Source organism: Sceloporus occidentalis, unplaced genomic scaffold (genome assembly GCF_023333645.1).
Source record: "Sceloporus occidentalis isolate IW3139 unplaced genomic scaffold, rSceOcc1.0.p SCAF_2, whole genome shotgun sequence".
In the NCBI taxonomy this organism is placed as follows: Eukaryota; Metazoa; Chordata; class Lepidosauria; order Squamata; family Phrynosomatidae; genus Sceloporus; species Sceloporus occidentalis.
This window is the reverse complement of record NW_028316982.1, coordinates 72,114,210-72,133,751: the sequence shown is the minus strand read 5'-3', so window position 1 is coordinate 72,133,751 and position 19,542 is coordinate 72,114,210. Positions and strand designations below refer to the sequence as shown.

The 19,542-nt window shown below is 38.5% G+C and overlaps 1 protein-coding gene across 5 annotated transcripts in view; it reads right to left on the bottom strand.

The window, feature by feature from the left end:
* ATRNL1 (attractin like 1) overlaps positions 1 to 19,542 on the bottom strand; it is a 686,837-nt gene that overhangs the window by 431,515 nt on the left and 235,780 nt on the right. For all 5 annotated transcript variants that reach the window (XM_089509984.1, XM_089509985.1, XM_089509986.1 and 2 more), the window contains one exon: positions 10,542 to 10,594. In XM_089509984.1, coding sequence (XP_089366110.1) covers positions 10,542 to 10,594 — 53 coding nt within the window. The remainder of the gene's footprint in view (positions 1 to 10,541; positions 10,595 to 19,542) is intronic.

The window sequence follows — 19,542 nt, the reverse complement described above, 5'->3', positions numbered from 1 at the left end:
GCCTGAAAGGCCTATGTAGTGAGGTACTCACCCAGGTGGAGAGAGCTGAAGGGGCTAAGGGCAGCCAGGTGGTGGAGGTTGAGGGGAAGGAGGAGGTTAACCCAGAGGTGGAGCCAGTGGAGGAAGGATGGATGCGGAAGAGCTGTTCGGGCAGCAGCGGCCGGGGAAGGGAAAGAACAGGGTTTAAGGAGGCCAGAGAGGGACAGAGTCCCTGTGCCTCTTCCAAGAAGGGCCCTACGGCCAAAGCAGAGGCCCCAAGAGGAGGAGAGGCGACAGAACCCTCAAGAGGAGGGAGCCTGGGCTTTTGAGGGCTCTGGGGAATGGACAACCAGAGACCTTGAGGATTTGGAGGACGAGTGGTGGAGTCCACAAGAGAAGCTTTGAGAAACAAGCCATGTCATAATGGGAAGTGGAAATGTCTGACTTGAAGACTGGACTTTATGTTTTGAGTTATCATCTACTGGATACAAAGCTATTTTCTTATTAAAGGTACAGTTGTACCACACTTGCCTGAGTAAGTTTGTTGTGCATGTGGGAGAGCACATAAGGGGAGGAGTCTGTTTCCTTGCAAGATGGAGTCTGCTAGGCCAGCCCCGCCCACAGCCGGCCTGGGGCAGAGTCGGGGTATCATGTCCACATGATGCACGCCCTGACTCTGTCCTCCAGGGCACCATGACACCACGCACCGCTCCACACAGCGCACAGCATCAGGACGCTCCTCTGGCACTTTGCCCATACGACACAGCACTGAAGGAGTGCTGCCAAGCCATGGCGCCACGGCTATGATTCCCTTTCCAGGACACAAAAAGGAGCTGCTTTTTGTGGCTCCTTTTTACACCGTGAAAAGGCCGGATCAGAGCTGCAGCATCAAGTTGCCATGGCCCCAATTCGGCTGAAAGAAAAACTGGGAGGTGATGCCCTAAACCAAGAAGCAAATGGGAAAACACAGAGTTTAGGGGAAAATGAAGCTAAAAAATCTGTAATTTTATTAGAACAATATGTTAAAAACTAAACCAGAACTGAAACCTGCTGTGAGGCTTGTTCTAGCCTATAAGCTGCACTCTGTAAGTTGATAAGCAGAACTGGGCTTGAAAACTGCAATTCCCAAAATAATACAGAACTCTAACAATTCCTCTGCGTCTCACACCAAGTATAGAAACAAGTACACACAATATAAATATAGTTACAAAGTGCACAAACAGAGGCTTGGTTAAAAAGGGATATACAGTATGCCCAAAACAGATAAAATTGTCAAAAGTTTCAAAAAAAGACCAAACGCGTTTCGACAATTGTCTTCATCAGTGGTCCAAAGAACTGTGGAAATAAAATAAGTGAAAATGAAACACTGTACAACATAAAGGAGACCATATAGCTGGGAATAAATAAATGTATTGGTACCTACTTAAGACACCTTGTAAGGTAGACACCTTACAAGGTGTCTTAAGTAGGTACCAATACATTTATTTATTCCCAGCTATATGGTCTCCTTTATGTTGTACAGTGTTTCATTTTCACTTATTTTATTTCCACAGTTCTTTGGACCACTGATGAAGACAATTGTCGAAACGCGTTTGGTCTTTTTTTGAAACTTTTGACAATTTTATCTGTTTTGGGCATACTGTATATCCCTTTTTAACCAAGCCTCTGTTTGTGCACTTTGTAACTATATTTATATTGTGTGTACTTGTTTCTATACTTGGTGTGAGACGCAGAGGAATTGTTAGAGTTCTGTATTATTTTGGGAATTGCAGTTTTCAAGCCCAGTTCTGCTTATCAACTTACAGAGTGCAGCTTATAGGCTAGAACAAGCCTCACAGCAGGTTTCAGTTCTGGTTTAGTTTTTAACATATTGTTCTAATAAAATTACAGATTTTTTAGCTTCATTTTCCCCTAAACTCTGTGTTTTCCCAATTCGGCTGAAACAGGGGCAGCTCCATACTGCTCCTTCAGGGCTGTTTGCACAGCCTCTAAGTTGCTTTAGAGCTCCATGTCATGCTGTATCATATCTTGAAATAAAAAAGATTTCAGTAATGGGATGGAAAATCTGTTTTGGGTAGGCATTGCTCTTTGGGTTCTGGGTCTTTGGAAACACATCTCTTTTGGAAGGAACAGGCTGATGAAGGAAATATTTGAAGGAGATAGGAGCCACTGTGAGAAGAAAGGATGTGAAACCTGACCAATATTATGTTGCTCAAAATCTCTTTAGTAGAATTGAGTCATTGATATAGGCAAGAATAGCTTTCAAAATAGTGAGCAACTCAGGTAATTGAGTCACAATCTTTGGTGAAATCTTTACAATATATTTTGGACAACAAGACCTTCCAGACAATCTGTTCTGTTATTAGTCCATTTAGTTAACATTTAGTAACCACAATAATGTTTTCCCCCCTGAAATGTGATTTTTTTATAAATGATGTCACACTCCCAGATTTTGTTTAAATATGATTTGCTAAAAACATGGTGGTTGCATAAGAGTCAGCCACTGTTTTTCCTATCAGTGAAAAACCATTTGTTTCTTTACTTTATTTACTCACATCCAGGATCAGAGATTCTAAAACCACATGATTTGCAGATGCTGACAGATGAAGAACTAATCCAGGAATTTGGATGCCTCCCTTGCCATTTAGCATTCATCAACATTCATCATTTAAAACAAAAGAAAAATAAATGCACTGTGACAAAACACTACATTTCAGAGAATCATAGAGTTGGAAGAGACCTCAAGGGCCATCAAGTCCACCTCACTGCTGTGCAGGAATACGCAATCAAAGAATCCCTGACATATGACCATCCAGCCTCTGTTGAAAAACCTCCAAAGAAGGAGAGTCCACTACACTCTGAGGGAGCGTGGTCCACTGTTGAACAGCTCTTACTGTCAGGAAGTTTTTCCTAATGTTCTGGTGGAATTTTTCCCCTGTAGTTTGAATCCATTGACACATGTACTAGTCTCTGGAGCAGTATAAAAGAAACTTGCTCCATCCTCAATATGACATTATTTCAAATATTTAAACAGGGCTATCACATGTCAGAGCTCTGGTGCCAGAATAAACTACAATTCCCAGGATTCCTTAGCACTGAGCCAGGGCAGTTAAAGCAGTCTCAAACTAGATTATTTCTGCAGTGTATTTTGGACAGTGTTGCCAATTTCGTGACTTTCACACGAAAACGGGGACTTTTCAGAGCTTTTCGTGTGATTTTCGTGCCTGGCTCTATTTCAGTGCCTTTTCCGTGACTTTGGCCCTTTCAGCTCCAGCCTGCTGCAGAGCAACCAACCCTTTGGAGTGTAACAGTTTTCAGCCAATCAGAGAGAGGGCTGGAGAAAAAACTCTCTCTCTCTCTCTCTCTCTCTCTCTATGACTCCCTCTGAGAGAGCAAGGATGGAGCAAGAGCAAACCAACCAACCAACCAACTGTTTGGAGGAATCACACTAACAGTTTTCAGCCAATCAGAGAGAGGATTGCCCCCCCCCCCCCATTCTCAGGCTCCAGGGGAAAGCAAAGTGGCTGCTGTGTGATCATGTAAATGTGATGTCCCTGAGAGTGTGTGTGTGTGTTAGTGATTAAATATGCCTCTGAGCATGGGCAGAGCACCTGGTCAGTTGGCATCCCTGCCCTGTCTTCCAAGAATTTTGTTTTGTGGATCTCTTTTTCGTTCTCTTTTCCATTGCCATCCATACTGCAGAAATAATCCAGTTTGTCACTGCTTCTAACTGCAAGGCTCCCTGCGATGATGGGATTCTGGGCACAACAAACCACCAAGCCCAGAATTTCATGTATGGAGCCCTGGCTGCCAGTAAAAGCAGAGTCTCAACATGTCACAACAAACTACAATTCCCAGGATTCCCTGGTTTGACAAGGGAATTGCCTCCACGCTTCCAGATCACAGCCCCAGAGAATGAGTCTACAGGATATCAGTGTTGCCAGTTTAAGTCCACTTCTTCAGCTGCATTTGGATTTAATAATGATAATAATAATAATAATGGTGATGATGATAGATAGATCTTGTAGCACCTTTGAGTCTCACTGAAAAAAAAGTTGGCAGCATGAGCTTTCCTAGACTTAAGCGTATTTCCTCAGATGCATGGGAACTGTAGTTCATTGTGGCACCAGAGCTCTTTCTCACAAAACTACAATTCCCAGGGTTCCCTAGCACTGAGCCAGGGCAGTTAAAGCGGTCTCAAACTGGATTATTTCTGCAGTATGGATTGGACCTTGAGCATTTTTAATAACGAAGGTCCAAAACACTGCAGAAATAATCCAGTTTGTGACCGCTTTAACTCTCCTGGCTCAGTGCTAGGGAATCCTGGGAATTGTAGTTTGTTGTGGCACCAGAGCTCTTTTTTGATAAAGAAGGCTCAATGTCTCACAAAACTACACTTCCCAGGATTACCTAGCACTGAGCCAGGGCAGTTAAAGCAGTCTCAAACTGGATTATTTCTGCAGTGTGTCTTGGACCCAACTCAGGCTGCATCTTCACTCCAGACTCCAGAGACAATTCCCAGGATTCCATAGCATTGAGCCAGGGCAGCTAAAGTGGTCTCAAACTGGATTATTTCTGCAGTGTGTCTTGGACCCAACTCAGGCTGCATCTTCACTCCAGACTCCAGAGACAATCCAGTTTCATACCGTTTTTACTGCCATGGCCCAGTGCTATGAAATCCTGGGAATTGTAGTTTGTTGAGTTTGCTGAGAGAGAAGGTTAAATGTATCCGAAAACTAGAATTCCCAGGATTCCCTAGCACTGAGCCATGGCAATTAAAAGGGTGTCAAACTGGATTTATTTCTGCAGTGCGGTTGCAGCCTAACACATTTCTATTTGGCACAAAGCTTCCTGAACCCCCTTCATGTCAAAATAAATATCTTAAAAGGGCTAAAAGATTCTTTGTTTGGTTGAATTGTGATTTTGAGAGATGAAATAAGTTACAGTTATTTTTATTCAATTATGTTTACCTTTATTTGCAAAACATCCGCCATTTTAACATTATGGGAATTTTCCGGGAATTGTGACTGAATATTCCGCGTGATCTGGGGGGATTCAGTGCGTTTTGGACAAACATTTTCGGGAATTATCTTTGAGGCTTGTTGGCAACACTGATTTTGGACCACTCATGAACAGCAGGCTTGAAGGATTCTCAGTAGTACTCTGAATAAGAAGACTCCACATTGTCACATTTTGTTACATGTCCCACTTGTTTTCATATAATACAGAAATAATAATGGCACTGTAACCATGGAGTACTTATGCAAGCCAGTTTCTCACCGAACATCCTTATACGAATATTAGCACAGATGTTTTAGTTTTAGTCAAAGCATCCAACAGTGTAAAATAGCAACTCTAAGAACACACCAAAGGGTTTTCCTCAACAGAGGCTGCTTGAAGGAATTAGGTGAAAAAGGCAGATTTTCAGAATCAGCTACTACTACTAAAGTAACATTCCATAATTGGTACCTACACAATGTATTGCATTTTCTTGAAATAAATCATGCATGCAAGACTATCCTGAATTTTGGTTTCAAAGCAGAGTTGTGTGAAGCATACTTTAGCCATCTGATATATTTAGTTTGTATTGAAGTATCTTACTTTATATAAAAAAAAAGGTCCTAAATACAACTGATGATGAAGTCTGTCTCTTGCCAAAAATTCTTCAAAACAACTCACTAAACTTGCTAACAAGGAAACTTCTATTATTCAGCTTAAAATTTACAGCTTTAAATTGCATCTCATTACTTACACTTTTGTTCACTGTTGAATAATTCACTTCCTTCCATGTTTCCAGTCTTATGTTTTCACATAAAAATTACATATCCATCTACTCTTATCACAGCATCTTTTGTTGTGTAAATTTCTGACTCACCTTTTCTTTGTCGTTAGGAGAAATGTATCTCTTGACTAAGAAAGAAAAGCACTCAGAATCTTGTAGGATCAGCACCTATATATATCTGCCCTACAGAGATTTGTTTCTTCTTCTACAAAATCGGTATTTACCAAAGATTGTGTATGTGGACATGAAATCAAATATTAGTACTACCTAAAGAAGACACACTGAAATGAATAGGACGTAGTTGTAACTAACAAGTATTATTCATTTCATTGGGTCTGCTCTAATTAAAGGTAACGGAGGCTTTGTTACTATTGACTGTTATCAAACCAACTTTGACTTACAGTGACCCCATAAATGAGAGACCTCCAAGTCATTCTATAAACAACAGCCCTACTCACATCTTGCAGACTCAGGGTCCTTGCTTCCTGAATTAAGTTTAACCATCTGGGATACAGTCTTCCTCTTTCCCTAGTGCTTCCTATCATACCAAGCATTATTGTCATTTCTAATGTCATTTCATGCATTCTCATGAAATAACAATAAAATAATATGTGAAGTGGAAGGCTTTCAAGACCAGCATCCTTAGTTTTTTTGTGGGTTTTTCAGACTATGTGGCCATGTTCTAGAAGAGTTTATTGATAAAATAATAATAATAGTAATAATAGTAATATTTATTTCTCATTTGCCTCTCCCCATGGATCGATCCATGGAACAACAACAAATCAACAATTAAAAAACATCAATTAAAAGACAGTAATTAAAATATTTAACAGTTTAAAAGGTCAAATGAGACATACACATTTTAAAACAGTCTACATTTAAAATTCAACGTCTTAATTCACAATTTAAAATTATCTGGCTAAACTTGCCAGAAGGGACTGGTTTTCAATGCTGTTTTAAATATGGACAGTATATTCATTTGAGAAATCTCTTCTGACAGCTTGTTTCACAGTCTAGGGACAGGTGAAGAAAAGTCCTCTGTTTGACAGTTGCCAAGGTACAGCAATCCCAGTTTAGTCATCTTGACTTCTTGAGTCTTTGTTGCAGAATTTTGAATAGCCCTTTACTTAGATGGGAAATTAATGCAATGGTCCTGTGGTTACTGCAATCCCTGGTGTTTCCAAATGAGTATTTCCATTCTGTGGGCCAATCTACTGTTTTCCAAATTTGTTGACATATTTTAGTTAGTACTACAGTAGATTCTGCCTGAGTAGCTTGAAGCAACTCTATTGGTATGCCATCTGTCCCTGGTGACTTCTTTCTCCCAAGTGCTTTGAATGCAGCTTCCACTTCACTTTCTTAAACTGGATATTAGTCTTCCTATGGTTCTTCCTCCAATGTCATCCTTTCATCTCTTTTATATAGTATTTGCATGTATTGTTTCCATTGTATTTTTATTTTTACTTGGTCATGTAATGTGTTCACTTGCTGGTTATAGAACATCACCACTCTTGGTTTAAATTTCAGTTTGATTTATCACAGTGACAGCAATAGGGTAGGTATCTCCCAGTGTGGTAACTAATGGTGTCAATCCCTTATTGACTTCCTCCCATACCACACCATACAGACTCCTTGGTAATGTTTTTTGTACTAATGTTTCTCATAAATTGTAATTCCTATATATTACTGCATGTATAGTTGTGACATACACAACTAGTAAAATTAAAATTATACCTTTGAATTACAATAACATACACACAGTCTTAATGTATTTACACGTACATAGTTTCATGTGGTTAAAATCAAAATTTGGTAAGATGCAATGTTTTTAAATAAATTTTTAAAATAATATTTCAATTTTTTAAATTTAAAACTTGTAAAAATTAAAAACCCTGAGGCATCTCCTTTATCCTCTCCCTGAGCATCGCCCCATTCACACCATCTAATGGCCTGTGCTGATTTTGTCATAAGAGGGAAGGCTAAATATTTTATATTTAAATGCTATTTTTGTGGGACATTTTAGGCTTGTCCCCTGGATAATCTAAGAAGAAACTTCTTTGCTTAGCTAATCAACCTTGTATGAAAATTTCCAGAAGGGAAGGGGTAGAATAAAATGGCTGGCTACGAAGGTGATGAAAGAAAAGTGATGTAAAATGAAACTTTATGTCAGTTATAATTAACAAGTGGAAGCGGTTGAAGCTGGGGTAGAAATATGAATGTTTACATTTTTAAAACACATACACTACACATCCCCCTCACATACTCACACACATCCCTATGCCATGCATTGCACATATGGGCACAAGCAGTTTCATCATAGCTTTAGTTGCATGTAGCTGTTCCAAAACCCTGTGATAGGTTCATAGGTTTGTCTTAGGGTTGCCATAAGTCAGAAATGACTTGAAAGCACACACACACAAACACATACACATACACAAATATGTTCCAATGAACAGATAGTATATCTGGGAGACACACAAATAGCAAATTCAAGGTTTGCTTCTGGGATTTTTTGGAACATTTTCAAACTGCAGATGGTTGAATATTCCTGGATGCAGAATCCATGGATACATAGGGGTGATTGTATTACATATTTCTAATTAAAAACTGAGACAGATTACTAAATACAGCTTAAGAACAATTCTACTTAGGTCAAACTTCAGGGCACTTCCTATTCAGCTTCCAGTTTGTTACCTCTGGGAAACATACAAATGGACATGGAGTCAATAGCCTTCTCTACAGCTATTGTTTCTGAACCTATCATGATTAGTAGTCATTGATAGTCTCATCTTCCACACATTTATCTAATTCTCTGATCATCACTTCAACTTGTGACTGCAAATTCTATAAACTTGTGCTGTGTAAATTCCCTTTGCCCTCTTGAATCTCCTGCCATAGTTTCATTAGATGTTCCCAGTTTATAGTATTATGATGAGAAAGGAGAAAATCATAACTTGGTTTCTTGGTTGCCTTTTTAATAGATGCATGCCCTCTTCATCATTTTGCTTGCCTTTGCATGTGTCTTTCCAGGTTTTCCTGCTTCTCTCTTGAGATGTGTCATATCCAATACACACTACACAATACTTAAGATGCAGTATACACACACACACACACACACACACACACACACACACACACACATAAAAAACCTAGACGTATTGCTGTCCTACTGCAGAAGTATTGTTTTGTTTCAATTCCACATGAAGAAAGATGGCCAGAGCAAAATATATAAAGACAGCGTGCTTCAACATTATAACCATTTTAAATGTCTACATTATATCTGATAAAATCCTGTACTCTGAACAAAAAGCCATCACCATAGGTAGAAAGAGACAGTATGTCAAAATTGTTATGTTAGCAGACAATAACATAGAAATCAGAGCTCAGTTTGGGGAGAAGCAGCAAAGAAGGACTATTCCCTATTCTATTATGGCTCTTTTCAGAACGTATTAGAAGTTTGTGTGCCACACCATTTGGCTAAAGCAAGGGAAGCCAAAGATCTCTCCCCATCCATAATTCAAATGCAAGTATGAATACTTTTGCTACTTTTCTTTTATGTGTTCTTTCACACGTACTGATAGCTCATATTTCTGTATTAAGTCTGAATCTTCACAATGAATACAAATGACATATACATAACTATGTGAATTTGCTACTGTTATTTTAGAAGCAGACTAATGTCATGCTCACTTAGCAAGTTTCAGATTTTGGAGCATTTGAGATTTCTGGATCAGAAGTATTCAATCTGTGCTAGCCATGAATATCTCAGGCCAGGAAATCATTTGTGAACTTGAGTATCAAAACTTCAACAAAAGAAAATAATATTTGGTAATTAGCCTGTGGGCCATAAACATTGTAAAATACAGTGATCCCTTACTAAATGAATGATATTCCCTGTGAATTTCACACTGTCCATCCCTCATATGAAATTCAATGTACCTGCCCCGTACTGTTTGGACAAGTAAGAGACAGAATAATGCATCTAGTTAGTGAAGCAACAATACAGAATACAAATTAATACAAAAAAAGATGGATTAATTCATACTTAGGCTTTTAAGTATGAATACTATTTCAACACAAAATCTTTCAAATATAATTAAAGTTTTGCTATTAGAATTATATGCATTGGTCCAATTTATTTAATTCCGCTTAATTAGCACTCTGCACCCATTCTAGATTCATTGCTTGTTAATGCTGTTTTTAAATCATATTTATGCTTCAATTAAATTAACTGAATTGCTATCGGTCCTGTAATCTTATTTACCCTGTATTATATAATACAACATATTAACAAACAGAGGATCTAGAAATTTAGGTTAAGCTTTTATTTCATAAATCCCAGGACAACTATGGCTTTGTGCCAGCAGTGAGCAAGCCACCATCTCTGACTCATATTTTTGTTTACACTGGGAATCATTAAGTATTGCTTTCACAGGGTAATTGGAATAGCAAATAAGATATGAATTGTATTTTTCATGTGCATATCTAATGTTCTTCCAAGAAACTTAAAACATGCAAATGAGAGGATTCCATTTTATTCTCAAAACCATTTTGTGCAGTCAGTTAAGCAGAATCAGAATGACTTGTCTACGGCTCAACCATACACTTGAACAGATATTTTTTTTAAGTTAGGGCTACTCATTTTGCAGATCCAACTCTTTACCTTGTCATTGACTAATAATTACTGGATGAGATACATCTCATGGTTAACAACACCAACAAGCATTGGGGGAAAGTTTAATGGGTGAAGTCAGAGGACTATGAATACACAAATACTTACAGTAACATGTTCCTCTGAGTGGATTACCAAGGTACCTGTTTTCAGAGTCACAACTGTGGAAGAAAAACAAACAAGAAAAATCCAAGTTGATAATTACCTCATAATTATAAATTAACACAGTGAACTAAACAATTTAAGTACAAATTAAATTAGGCCATTGCTATTACATTTATATTTGGCCCTTCTTCCAAGCAACTTAATATAATTTCCACTGCTTCCCAAGTGCTGCATTCTATCCTTTTAAGTAGCCTATGAGCCAGATTAAAGCTGATAAATAGTGGTTATTCATGCTGTGAGCTTCATGAAAGCAACAATGCAAACCTGGAGACATCCCACTCCTAATCTGAGCAATAATACTGATTATCTCTATATCCCTGCAAAGATGACAGTTTGTAAATTACTTTTAATCTTTTTAGAAGACATATATTTATTTATCCTCCTGGTGATCTCCCAACATAGAATCACAGAATTAATGAAATCCTAGAGTTGGAAGAGATCACAAGGGCCATCCAATCCAGCCCTCTGACATGCAGGAACTCACAATCTAAGCATCCCTGACAGGTGGCCATCCAGCCTCTGTTTAAAAACCTGGAGAAGCAGAAAACAAGTTTCCTCCATCCTCAATATGACACCCCTTCAAATACATAAACAGGGCTATCGTATCACCTCTTAGCCATTCCTTCTCCAGGCTAAACATACCCGGCTCCCTAGGTCTCTCCTTATAGGACATGGTTTTCAGACCCTTCACCATTTTGGTCACCCTCCTCTGGACAATCTCCAGCTTGTCAACATCCTTATTGAATTGTGATGCCCAGAACTGGGCACAGTATTCCAGATGAGGCCTGACTAAAGCAGAATAGAGTGTCATTATTACTTCTCTTGATCTAGACTCTATACTTCTATTAACGCAAACCAGAATCACATTGGCCTTTTTAGCTCCTGTATCACACCGTTGACTCATGTTCAATTTGTGGTCTACTTAGACTCCTAGATCCCTTTCACACATAGCCTCATTCAGTCAGGTGTTCCCCATCCTATATCTATGCATTTCATTTTTTTGTGCCTAAGTGCAGTTCCTTACATTTTCCCCTCTTGAAATTCATTTTGTTAGTTTTGGCCCAACTTTCTAATCTATTAAGGCCATTTTGAATTTTGATCCTCTACTCCAGGGTATTAGCTACTCCTAATTTGGAGTCATCAGCAAATTTGATGGGCATGCCTCCTATTCTTTTGTACAAGTTGTTGATAAAGGTATTGAATAGCACTGGGCCCAGGATAGAACCCTGTGGCACCTCACTGATCACTTCTAAGATGGAGAAGAGCCATTGCTGAGCATCCTTTGGGTTCAGGCAGTCAACCAATTGCAAATCCATCTAACAGTTGCAATGTCTAGCCCACATTTTACTAGCCTGTTTGCAAGAAGCACATGGGTGATGTTGTCAAAGGCCTTACTGAAATCAAGATAGCTCCTAAAGCCCTTAAAGGAGCTTATAACAAATTAAAACAAAGTAGAGGTACAATCTTCTTAGATAAACGCTTTTTAAAATAAATAATTATATTAAAAGCACAAAGTTAAAACTATTTGAACCACTTTTAAAACATAATTAAAAAACGAAAAGCATACCATACAGCATTAAAAGACCCATCTGCCACAAGAGCTAAGAGCCAAAGGCCTGCCTAAATAAGAAGGTCTCTGCTTGGCAATGGGAAAAAGGCAGAAAATGAGCCAACAGAATCTCCCATAGAGGGGAGTTTCACTGACTGTGAGCAGCTGCTGAGAAGACTTGCACTAAGGAGCAATGAGGCAAATGTATAACCGAAATCAGTTATGAAAACCGGTTATTTACAATGGGCCCTCCACATTCACTGCAGTTAGGGGTGAGGACCCCCATGAAAGTCAAAAATCCACAAATATAAAAACACACCTCTCTAGGAATCTTTAGGTTTTCCAGCATAAGTGTGTGGTCAATATCTCCAAGAGGTTGACCACACAATTGTGCTGGAAGACCTACAAATGTCTAAAATGTTCTGTTGGGTAATCTCTAGGTCCTCCAGTGTGACGTCTGGAAGATGCTGACCTGGAGGAGCTAGAGATTCCTGGAGATAATACATTAATCAAATCAGTGAATAATCAAATCCTCAAAAGTCAGTGCTGCAAATGTGGAGAGACAACTGTACTGTTGAATTTAATATCTTACATTGTGTATAGAAACCTGAAAAATACTATTCAGGCAAGAAGAGATAACAGATGGAAAATACTTGTGCCTGCCTGTAGAATAATCTGATTTGGATTTTAAAAAATAGGTGTCCATCAGAGTCCTGTATATGATTATGTGTATCAATGCATAACTATATGGAGAAAGTTCCACACTATATTCAAAGGCAATTAGTAACCCTTCACTGCTGTGAAAAATGCAGAGGATATCAAATAAATAGCTGCTGTATCTCCCATGTATACAGGCCTGTTCACATTCCCGCCTCTGAAAACATTTATGTATTCTACTCTATGGCATAAACACAACTTCTTTTGCAAAATATGGCTATACAAGTGACAGTAAAGTGGGTGCCTTGACTTCCCTCAAAGCTTTGGAAATACTTTGTATTCTTTTTTTGTGGGAACACAATATAAGAATTCAAAGAGCTGGGAAGGTTATTTTATTTTCATTGTAACTCTTTACCATTTATTTTAATTGTTTCATCAAACACATTACAGCTATAGTTGTTTTATTCCAAACTAACAAGAAAAACTGGCATGGAATATTTTCTCACTTTGACACAAAAAGAAATAATTATCAGGCATACTTAACATCGTCAGCTTCTTTCACAAAATTTATGAAGTTTTTTGTTTGTTTCCTTTGGGGTTTTGTTTCCTAGGTTTCAAAAAGCTTAATTTTTCCCCACCTAAAGCTTTCCTGCAGAAACAAAGACCTCTGCAGAACCAAAACAACTCTAGATGAAACCATTAGTGGGGGGTATACTAAGGAGAGAACTTCAAATTCATTGTATGTGCTTCTTTTTGTTCCTTTCGTCCGTAATACCATCACTTACAATCGCAGTATATGTATTTTATATGGCAAAATCAATTTGCTGGTGATAATTTACTTTTATTATAAGACTGAAGATCAGATATACCAATTCGTTGTCTTTCTATCTTCAGCTACATTACTTTAGGAATTACAAAAAAAAAACACATGCAGTAGTCCTTACATTAAAAAAAAACCTTCTCATCATTATTTCTTGGCACAACTGACTTTCATCTCTGATGAAAGAGATGGAAGACTTTTGTGCCAAAGCTATTCCCTAGCTGTCTCTTGTTGGCTTGCTGTGTTCAGGGCAGCAAAGTACAGTACCTTTACCAATTCCCTTCATTACCACTTTTGGCCCAAAACAACTACTCCAAGAGACAAAGTGAACCCATTCTTCCCATCCTATGAGTTTATATGGGCTCTCAACCTGTCTATTGCTTAAACTAGATAGAAATGAAATGCTTAGATGCATGATCACTTGCTTGAAATAGAACTAATGAATTATTGCTGCTACTCTGGCACAACACCAAAAGTACATTTCTGAGGACAAATGCAAGAGGAGTTTTGAAATGTTAACTACAAAATATGTGGTTTATTCCAATAAGTGTCCATCTATCAAACTCATTGTCCTTGTGTTGGCTGGCTATTAATAGTTATTCTCTCACCCCTCTCTTTACTACTTGTGGAAAGGTCAAAATATGTGCCATAACCCAATGTAGAAGAAACCTATCCATGCTGGATGCCAATAGATAAATCATCATAGTGATACCTTGTTTACTCTCTGGAAAATTAAAATGAGTGCTTTAGCAAGATGTACATTTTATCCACACAAAAAAAGGCTAAAACAGTAAAAACAGAAGGAGGAACTACCACCACCAATTTAACACAGATTGATGGGGTCATTGTTAAAACAAAACAGATCAAACCTAATGAAAATTTAGGTTTTCTGTTGATAAATATTCCATGCCATGTACTGTAGAATGGATTTCTTCGTCTCAACTTACATTAAAACTAGAAAGATTTAAGAATATTATTTAAAATTATTTACAATTATTATTATTATTATTATTATTATTATTAACCTTTATTTATGAAGCGCTGTAAATTTACACAGCGCTGTACATGCAATCTTTTAGTTAGACGGTTCCCTGCCCTCGGGCTTACAATCTAAAAAGACATGATACAGAAGGAGAAGGGAGTGGTGGAGGGAAGGGTAAGAGGTCCAGCAGTTCCTCTCTACCTCCAAGGCCTGGACCAAGGCAGATGGACTGGAGGGAGGGCTTGGCTTCATAATGGAAGGTTAATCTTCATCCAGGGAAAATACATACTCTCAAGTAGGATAATACATATACAATACATAGCAATACAGGAAATGGTTCGATAAACAGGCAAAAAAAGAACATCAGATAGTAAGCGACAATTATGCAGTGCCTGGGAAGGCTTCTCAGAACAGGATGGTTTTCAACTCCGTTTTGAAGCTAGTTAAAGAAGTGATGGCTCTTGCTTGTGGGGGAAGAAGGTTCCAGGAGTGAGGGGCAGCAAGTGAAAAGGGGCGAATCCGGGATGGGGCAGAGGAAATCCTGGGCTGAGACAGTAGGCCTTGACTACCAGAACGGAGGGCCCTGGTTGGAAGGTGAGGAGAAAGAAGGTCTGATAAGTAAGGAGGGCTTTAAATGTCAACAGCAGGAGCTTATACTGAATGCGGAAAGGGAGGGGGAGCCAGTGAAGGGATGCCAACACAGGAGAGATATGGTCAGAGCGGTGGGTGGAAGTGATAATGCGTGCAGCTGAATGCTGGACAGAGATTAAAGGACGGAGGCGAGAAAGAGGAAGCCCAGCCAGGAGGACGGTACAGTAATCCAGTCGTGAGATCACTAGGGCATGGACCAGGATCTTGGCCGTAGAGGTGGAGAGATATGGTCGGATTTTGGCAATATTGTACAAAAAGAATCTACAAGCCTTGGCTGTGGTCTGGATCTGAGGGATACACGACAGAGAAGAGTCAAAGATAAAACCAAGACTGTGGGCTTGCTGGACTGGTTGAATAGAAATGTTGTCCACAGAGACAGAAAAGGAGTGTTGAAGGGTGGGCTTAGGAGGAAAGACAAGAAGCTCCGTCTTGGACATGTTGAGCTTCAAATGCCAATGGCACATCCACTGCGAGACAGCTGTAAGGCAAGACAAGACTTGCTGTTCAAGCCTTGGAGAAAGGTCAGGGGCAGAAAGATACAGCTGGGTGTCATCAGCATACAGATGGTAGGAAAAACCAAAAGAGCTGATGAGTTTACCTAAGGACAGTGTGTAGAGAGAAAACAGAAGGGGACCCAGAACAGAGCCCTGGGGAATTCCAACAGATAAGAGAACAGGAGAAGAAGTCTGACCCCCTGCAACTACTGCAAAAGATCGGCCAGACAAGTAAGATCTAAACCAGTCGAGAACAGAGTCTGAGAACCCAAGGTCAGAGATTATGTCAATTAGGAGACAGTGATCAACGGTGTCGAAGGCTGCAGACAAATCGAGAAGGATGAGAACAGAGTAAAGGCCATTAGCCTTGGCCTGTAAAGGGTCATTCGAGATCTTAGTGAGAGCTGTCTCTGTGGAATGCCTTGGGCGGAAACCAGACTGAAAGGGATCGAGGATGGAGTTGGTTTCAAGAAAGAGACAGCGTGAATAAACAACCCGTTCCAGAACCTTAGAAAGAAAGGGGAGAAGATAAATCGGACGATAGCTAGACAAAGAGGAGGGGTCAAGAGAAGGTTTTTTCAGAATTGGGGAAATGAGAGCATGTTTGAAGTTAAGAACAGTGCCCTTTCAGTCACAATTTTTGCCCTAATTCTTCCTATGGGATGTATAGTCAACCTCACCAGTTGCAGTGTTTAAAATCACTCTGAAGATTCAAACAGCTTTTACCTGACTTGTTTAATTTTGCTATTTATTTACATTTTAATGTGGAGAATGTTTTTACACTTAGCTGGATTAGATTTTAACATATTCTTGGATACTGGAATTTCTGGATTTGCAAAGCTATTATGACATTGCATTATTGGATTTTTATTTCTAAACTTGTATTTTATTCAGAAATTTGTCTGGTTTATAAATGTTTTAAATCAAATATGCTATCTGCCTTCAGAAGCTCAACATAATGAATGTCATAAATTAAAACAGTGAACAGAATCCAACAATGGGCTTCTGGTAGTAGAACACCAGATTCCTGACTAATCCCTTTATTCCCTTCATTTGGGGGGGGGGGGGGGGGAATGCCGCACATGCACCCTCTCCCCAAAAAAACTCTGAAGATTTGGGAGATCATGCAGACCTTTTGGGGGAAAACCTTGGGAGACTATGGCAGGAAGGGAAGGAATGACAGCTCCAGCTAGTGGAACGCTGGATTTACACACTACAGAATAGCACTTTGATTGATTCCACATTAACTGCTATTATTGTGCCCTATAGAATCCTGGGCTTTATAGACAGAATACTGACAGAAAATTCTAAGTGCCTCACAAAACTATAATTCCTAGTATTCCATAGGATGGAACTGTAGACTTAAAAGTGATATCAAAGTTCTATAACTGTGTGGTGTGAAAGTGCCCTCAGCTCAGTAACTTAACAAATTTAGAAACAGTTTGATAACAGCAGTATAGATTACTGCACAGTCCTCGCCATGGTAAGATGTATTTTTAAACAGAGAATGCAACTTTCAAATGGATACTGTCAAAATATGTTCCACTAAGACATCTCTAACCATGCATGTAGGATACACATTTGAATGTTTTCTGATAAGAAAAAGGTTGTTGTTTTTTTTTCCAGTTCAGGTAAATCTTACTATCAACTCAAGGGTTAATCAAACTGAGAGCCAAGGAAACATCAAAAGAGTTAACAGTACAAATGTGAGCAAAATACAAGCCTAACACACAATTTGTAGGTTGTCATTTTTTTAAATGGCCAGATATTTATGTTCCCGTAATGCCCAGAGTATTCTGGCTGCAGTAGACCCACCTTAAATGATCTTCTATCAATCATAGTTCTATAAATGAAGAAATGAATTCTAATATAAAATCTACAACAATCCAAGAATCTTTAAAATATTAATAACAATCTGGTCTAGATGATCAAGATGACTTTGATGTTCACTAAAATACACAGTACTGTATCATGGCATCTACTTGGTGTTGTTGATAAGTGCCTCTAAGCCAGCACCTAAACAGCAGCATGTAAGAAGAATGGTAGAGGTGGATTCGATTAATGGTCCATATAGTCCAACATTATTTCCCCACAATGTACACCAAGATGCCTTTAGCAAGCCCACACAAAATGGCCATGGGTACAATAAACCATTTTTGCTCATGTTCCCCAACAACTGATATCAAAAACCTTGAGGGATAATACTATAGTTGGCCCTTAGTATCTGGGCCACTCCTTCTTCGGCCGGCTTCAAGGTGGATTGGGGCTGTGGCAGCCCCTTCCATTTATCTGTTTCACCCCACAGTTATTTCCCCCTGGCAACATGCAAAACCTTTCAAATTCTAATAATATCAATAATCAAATTCAAATACTGTGCAAATGACAGCAGCAAATCCACATTCTGTAGTTAAAGAGTCTATGCTTTTTGGTAAATAAAAGTATTCCAAAAGCTCCAAATTTCCAAATGCCTCCGTTGGTCCATTTCATGGAAGATACCAAACAACCAAAAAAGTTTGTTACTTTGGTCCCATTAATAGGCACAGAAGTTGACAACTTAAGCACTACTGTTTGCTAATTTATTTCTATAGGACTAAAACTCAATCCCTGTACAAATCATTAGGAAGAAAACATTTTTAGTCAGGTTTCTAAATGATATAATGTAAATGCAATGCATCAAAACATCTTTTTGTAGGCAGACTAATCCAAGTAGTGAGAAAACCACAGAACACAGATGTGGAATGAAATATTTATAAGAGGTTTCAAAGATGTAAACAATAATAAATATGTTTAAATTAGCACCCAACTATTTTCCCAATATGTGTAAATTTGTACAATGAATTTTAAGTAAGCATTTCAAAAACAAATTACCAGGAAACTTTCAAATATTACTGTACCGCTAGCTTGCATTTTAGCGTATTATTGTTCAAAGATAGCCTGTCATTTGATTCTTTATATGATTCTTCCATGCATAGTCCATAACAGCTATGGTTCATGATGAGGTACTTTGGCATTACTATTATATAGTGTTTTCACTTGATGTTCAAATTTTCTCTTCTGTACCAAATGAAAATTAGAGAATCTAAATACTGCAATATAACAATTGGTAAATGGCTGCTGGGAAGCTGATCTACAAGAGATAAAAATCAGTCTTTCACATTCTGATGCATAAGTCAGCTATAGGCTATAGCAGTAGTGTATAGAAAACAGTAGGCTTACATATGTATATCTCAAATAACACTGCTTATTTTGAATCTACCCATTTCAATGACACTGGTAGAAAGATATGTCTAGCATCTACCTATTTCATTTTCATGTGTTTTTTTTTTAATATTCCCAAGCCTTTTAAATATCACAGATTAATCTTTCATTGGTTTTTGCAGTGATGTTCTGCTTTTATATTTGTATTTTAATTACTTTATTTATTCGGAGGGTATGCAAGAACAAATATATGTCCACATTAGAGGCAGCCTCTTTCAACAGGAATGAATTTTAAAACCTGTTGTTATCCTGCTACTTTTTAGCACAAAGTTCCTAATTACAGTAAGCCAGATGGAGGCTAAAAGAGAATCTGAAGTAAGGAAAGAAAAGGGCTGCCTATTAAACTTTAAGTCTTTATGGTGCCAAAAGACTCTTCATTGTTTTTCTAAAAGAGATGCCCAAAAGGCAGACTCATGTTGCAAGGAGGTTTCAAAAAACAAAACCTCTCCTAGAAGCATCTGGAAGGTTCCTGCTTCTTTCTCATCGCCATTTCATCACCTGTGATGTAAACCCTCATTAAAATATACCTCCCC